This window comes from Octodon degus, unplaced genomic scaffold (assembly GCF_000260255.1).
Source record: "Octodon degus isolate 3935 unplaced genomic scaffold, OctDeg1.0 scaffold00014, whole genome shotgun sequence".
In the NCBI taxonomy this organism is placed as follows: Eukaryota; Metazoa; Chordata; class Mammalia; order Rodentia; family Octodontidae; genus Octodon; species Octodon degus.
The window spans coordinates 9,420,472-9,426,471 of NW_004524590.1; the positions used below are offsets into that span (position 1 = coordinate 9,420,472).

Sequence of the window (6,000 nt, forward strand, 5' to 3'; positions counted from 1 at the left end):
CCATTTCAGAGTAGATTTCTTTTTGGGAAGACCAAAGGCAAGAATGTGGGGAACCCTTGCAATTTCACGGGTCCCTAAGGAAGTTCCTGCCCCCGCCTGCCCTGTGCCCCCGAGAGCAGGCAGTTAAGCAAGCAAAGCAGAGAAGCAGAACTCAAATGTCGCCCTGGCTAAGCAGGCGGTTCTTATTCCCCAAAGTCTCCTCGCCTCTTAACCCTGAGTCAATTGGAAACCTTTGGTTCTTAATTGCCGCAAGCGCCGGAGGCAGCCCAGCCAGCCGAGGAGCTGGCTGCTGGGGTGCAAGGTGCTTAATTAAACACACGAGTTACTGATTAAGCCCGCGTGGGCGCTGCTTCAGGCTTTCTGTGCCCAACGGTTGGGCTGGCCCTGGCCCTGGATGGAGCAGGCAGCGATATAGAAAAATGTACTTCATGCACCATTACGCCCTACGGAAAGGGCCAGGCATCAACAGTGGATGGATTTCTAAGATTTGAGACAAAAATCCAGAGTGAGCAATAGAATCTGGGCTCATTTTAGTTTTGTGGTGCTGGGGACTGAAGCCAGGGCCTGTGCACACCGCACAAATGCTCTTCCTCTGAGCTACGGTCCCAACTTGTGGACTGTACTTTTTATATTTGTGAAGGAGCTTTGCTGTCATGTTGGGTAACATGTGGTTTTGTATGCATGTTTACAAATGTGGAAAGCACTCCACATCCCCAGATCCTTTTTTTTTTTTTTTTAAGTCATGGACTCACCGAGGGGCTACATTGCCCGGGCTGGGCTTGTGAGATCGTCCTGCCTCGGCCTCCCAAGAGTGCTGAGATGATAGGTGTGACTACTAGTTTCTGCATCTACGCCTGCGATCTCAGCTTGCTGGGCGGACAGCTGGATGGGCATCTGCGCTCTGCTGAGCGTCGCCTGTGCTTAGATCACAGCGTGTTCGCTCCCACCATTGATTGACGTGGAGTTGCTTTGAGTTTTGTGTTGCTACAGAAAACGCTGCTCTGCACATCCTCATGTCTGCCTCGGTGTCTGCTGGAGTTTATTTCGGCCGTGCTGTCCGACATTTTTGCTCATCCGGGACACAATGATGAAGACAAATTATCTTAGGTCACACATAAAATATATAAAATAGCTAAGGCATATAAGTAGCCAGATGGTTTTAACTTATTATTTTGTGAAATAAGACAGAAAGGCCCAAGTTTCATCATTAAATTTTAAAAACTTAAATAAGAATAAAAATAAATAAATGAAAAAGAAATGAATGCCTGTCTTTACAGGCACCCCCACATGCAGGTGGTGCCAGCCCTGGTAATGCCTGAGTTTGCTCACTAAATCACGTGAGCTCGGGTAGCATCCGCTGCATGTGGGCACGTGGGTTTGTGTCGCCAGCCTGTGGCGGGTGCAGGAGGTTAGCGCTGCGCGGCACCCTCCCCCACCTGGAGTTCTGTTGTTGCCTGTGCAGCCCGGCTTGAGCATCATGCAGTGTAGTCATTTTTCTAAAAGTCACGTGATAATGTTAACAGTGTGTGGCTGCATTAGTAGCTGTCCAGGGCCACCTGCCGCCCAAGGGCCAGGGGTTGGATATGCTTTGCACTACGGCGCACACCTTGCTGGAGCAGTGCACGTGGCCCCTGCTGGGTCACGTGAAGTTTATCCTTCAGCTTCTACCTCCACCAGCTGTGGATACTGGTTTCCATTGTTGTCTGTCTGGGATTTTGCATCGCTTGTTGTTTGTTGGGATTTATGGGTAGTACTGGGGACGGAGCACAGGAACACCTACCCCTGGGCTCTGTCTTCAGCCTGTTTTGCTTTGAGAAAGGATCTCAGCGAGTTGCCTGGGCTGCCCTTGTGCTGTGAGCCTTCTGCCTCAGCCTCCCGAGTAGCTGGGACCGCAGGTGTGTACCATCATACCCTGCGCTGGTTATATTTTTAGCCAGTGAAAGAGCCCACCTTCATAGGCAGGGCCAGGATGAGAGAAAGGTCCTTGCCGAAGGTCCCTGGGGAGTGCCTCCCCATCAGGACTCCAGGGGAGCGCTGTAGGTCATTGCTTGTTTCCTGCCATCTCTGCTGACCCGGCAGTGGTATCTAATCCTCTCGGGATAGTGACACATTGCTAAGGCTTTAAAAACAATTTAGGGTCTTGTATCACTTAAACAACTGGACACTTTGCCAATTTCTGAAGCTTTGCAATGTTTGAATAAAGGATGAAAGAAGGGGGCTGGGGGGGAACAACTGGACACTTTCTGAGAAATGCCTCATTAGATGAACTCGGCATCATGCCGGCATCCTAAACTGCCCCCACACAAACCTCAGCGCTCTAGGTCAGCCATGGGCACGGCTCTCCGTGCAGCTGAAAGGTGCCGCCACCAGTGAAACAGGACAAACTTTCTACAAATAGGAGAATATGCTCTAAAATATCAAAAAGCATAGCAAGTACATAAACTAGATAGGCGTTTATCATTATCGTCATCAATATTAGATATCGTGTGTACCGGCTGGCAGCATACCAGGGAGACTGCACCATCATCACAAACAGGAATAGTGCGTTGCGTGGCTGTGTTACTTGTCACCGCTGTGCCGTCACAGATGTAGAGCTCTTCAGCTCCGGTAACGTTCTGCACCATCACTGTATGTGTGGTCCCTTGGTGGCCAAGACATGGTTATGCAGTGCATTTTTATGTTTTGTTTTTTCTCTCTTGCTCTTTTTATTGTATGCATCCGTGTTCCTATCGTATGGCCATTGTAGAAACTAGAAGCCCCAGTGACTCAGGAGATGGGAAACAAGTGTAAACAAATCCCAGAGTGCCCTAGGGAGTGGGAACACCTTTTTGTAAGATAGGGTTTCACTATATATATATATTTTTTAATGTTTTATTATTTATTTGGTACAGGATCTCACTACACAGCTCAGATTCATAGTGAGTGAGCCTCCTGTCTCAGCCTCCCCAGCCCTAAGATTACAGGCATGCACCACCAGGCCCGGTTTCAGTGGCCAGCATGGGGATCAAACCCACCTCCTTGTGCTTGACAGACAGGTGCTCAGACCATTGAGCTATCTCCCCAGCCCATTCGCTATGTAGTTTAAGCCATCCTTGAACTCACTGTATAGTCCAGGCCAGCCTCAAAATCACGATGATATCCCTGGCTCATCCTCCTGGGATTATAGATGCACACCATAATACACAGTTAACAGGAGCATCTTGACCCCATGTCTCAAGCAGATTTGTCACTAAATTCCAGTGGGGGAACACATCAATTCTGTACCTCCCATTTCTTGGCGGTGGCTGTGTCCTCGTGTGCCTGAGTTCTGCAGTGGTCATTTCTGAAGCTGTGCGTGTCTTTGGGTCACCAAGAGCCTTTTTATATGATTAAACTCTTTACAGAGGCAATATGTTTTTTCTTTTACTTTTCAGATGGTGCAGAATTTCCAAGATGAATCTTGTTTCATTCTCAGCACACTAAAAGGTAAAGCCCTCCAACCCCTCTTTGTCTAATAGGAGCATGTGATGCGCACCCTGTAGGGCTGCGGCGTGAGCGCAGAGCAGCCTGCGTGGGCCCCTCCAGAAGGGGCTCAGCTTGAAAGTGCAGGCTTCCTGGAAGGTAGAGCTAGAAGACCGGCCTCAGAGTCACTTCTGAAGGGGAGATCTTGAGCCAGGCACTTTGTTTTCCATGGGCTCAGGGCTGAGTAGAACAAGATCTGTTTGCATTTTCCTAGAGGATTTCCAATACTAGGAAGCCCAAGCATGGAATACAGTGGCCAGAAGAATGCATTGGGACTTCAGGGGGAGCACAAGGATCTACCTGAGCTAGATGCCCTGAGAGAACATCAGTACACCCACTCCCTGCAGTGAGAGAGCTGTGTGGCAGGACCATATGTCTATTCATAAAAGGCGAAGAATGACCTAGTGTCTTCTTTTCTTGGAACTGGTATAGTAATCAGATGGACAGTGTTGGCAGAGAAGCCCTGTGACTGGTCTGTGGACCTTCAACTGTGATGAGGCCATTTCACTCCTTATTTTGTGAGTCTAGTCTGTATTGGTTAGCTTTCCATGACTATAACAAAATACTTGAGACAATAAACTTAAAAAGAGGGAAGGTTTAGTTTGGTTCACAATTGTGGAGGTTCTAGTCCAGGATCAGTGGCCGCTATTTCTTTTGGGCCTGTTACAAGACAGCATGTAGTGGTGGGAGCAACTGAAGGGGTAAGCTGCTCATCTCCTACCACTGGGGAAACTGAGAGGGAGAGGAGGAGAGGAGCCAGAATCCCACAATCCGTATCTAAGCTATAGCCCAGGAAATGAATGCCTTTATGGGCCCGAGAACCCGAGTCTGTCCGAAGTTTCCTTGGACACAGTTGCTGTTCCCCTTGGCTGTGGTGGCAAGGTGCACAGAAATGAACTTGGCAAGGCAGCTGCTAAGGTGGCTGCTCAAGCCTTTCCTCCTCTGTCGCCTTATCTTGGCACCTGTGCTGCTGTCCTGACCCACGCCTTTTGGGACTTGCAAAGCCCACAGCGCTGTGCCTCTAGTCCTGTGAAATGCTCCTGTTTCTCTGTTGCAGCTGAGAGCAACGATGGCTACCACATCGTCCTGAAGTGCGGACTCTGAGCAGCGGCAGGAGCGCCCTGCCTCCCGGCCCCAGGAAGCCCTTGGATGTGGAAATTGCACCACTGCCAGCTGCGGTCTCACCCGGCAAGCTGAAGCCAGGAGGGACCCTGCCCACTCCATGACGGCTACAGACACCAACCAGCAGAAACCTGTGGACTCAAAGTCTGGCATGCAGAGACCGGGTGGCTCTCCAAGCTCCATGCCCCTAGGTAGAGGTTCACTGGGAATCTTGGTACCACGTGTGTTGTCCCTGCTGGTCACTCTCCTGCCTCCAGAGAAAGCTTTGCCCCCCTTGCGCCATCTCGTCCCTGCGTAGCTGGCTCCAAGCCTAGTGCTGCTGGCTCATCGGGGTCGTTTCTCCTGTTCTCCTGTCTCTGTATTTCTATCTCAGTGACCCTGGTGAGCACCTTTGTCCCGTTCTTAGATGAATTGGTGGGAGTGATGCCGTCCTGTACCTTCTTCTGTTACCTTCACCATATTTTTTAAAGAAAATAACACTATTTAATACACTGTATTTGCAAAATAGTTACTCAGAAGAGATACTGATAAAAAAGGCTCTCTTGCAAAGAAGAAACGAACAGATAATAGCACAAAACTTTCTTTTCAATGAACAAAAAGGAAGTTTCTCTTAGTTCGCCATGTTTCTAAGAATCTATTGCTGCAAACCCCAGAGATGTACTTGTGTGTATGTGCATTGGCACGATCCCTGTCTCACGGATGCTAATCCTGAAGTTATCTGGGAGTTGGAAGGTGGGTGGATTAGAAAGACTTTCTTTGTGCATTTTTATGAGTAGAGAAGGCATGAGAAACAGGTGATTCCTCTTGATCTACTCGGCTATAATTTTATCTCTTCAGCAGCCAGGGGTAAGGAGGACTAGGAAATAAGCATCCCACTGTATCATCAGATGGCCTTGACTGTCATAGTATCAGACCCTTAAGGGTGGACTTACAAGATCCCACTTAAAGAAGCTGTGGCTGGCCACTGGATAATCACACTTGCTGAGGACACTGGATTATCTGTTGAGGGGAGGTTCTTAGGTGTTTAGCATTCTTTTCATTTGTAGGGGATATGTTTAGGGGGCTTTTCACTGGAAAGATTGCGTCACCTTTCTTAGCTGTGGGGAAACATGACTATCAGTAACTGTGACAGACTCATGAATTAGTTTTTGTCTTTCCTCTGGGACTTGAGGTCCAGTGGTCAGTCTGAGCCCGGGGCTTCAGCTCTTTGCTCATTTGGGCTCATCTCGCAAACGCTGGTGAACCCTGTGGCCACCGAGTATGCTTCTACAGCTTCTCAAGTGAAGCTTTTGTGGACGGCAGCATGGTGCTAGGCTCAGAACATGGTACATCTTGTTGTACATATGGGGAAACTGGGGTCCAGAGGGGCAAAGCCAC

The 6,000-nt window shown here is 49.1% G+C and overlaps 1 protein-coding gene across 1 annotated transcript in view; it reads left to right on the forward strand.

Moving 5' to 3' along the window:
- Positions 1–5,158, forward strand: part of Tfcp2l1 (transcription factor CP2 like 1) — a 59,361-nt gene extending 54,203 nt beyond the window's left edge. Inside the window, exons 14-15 of the mRNA XM_004626343.2 lie at positions 3,414–3,465; positions 4,559–5,158. Coding sequence (XP_004626400.1) covers positions 3,414–3,465; positions 4,559–4,605 — 99 coding nt within the window. The 3' untranslated portion in view covers positions 4,606–5,158. The remainder of the gene's footprint in view (positions 1–3,413; positions 3,466–4,558) is intronic.
- The last annotated feature ends 842 nt before the right edge of the window (positions 5,159–6,000 follow it).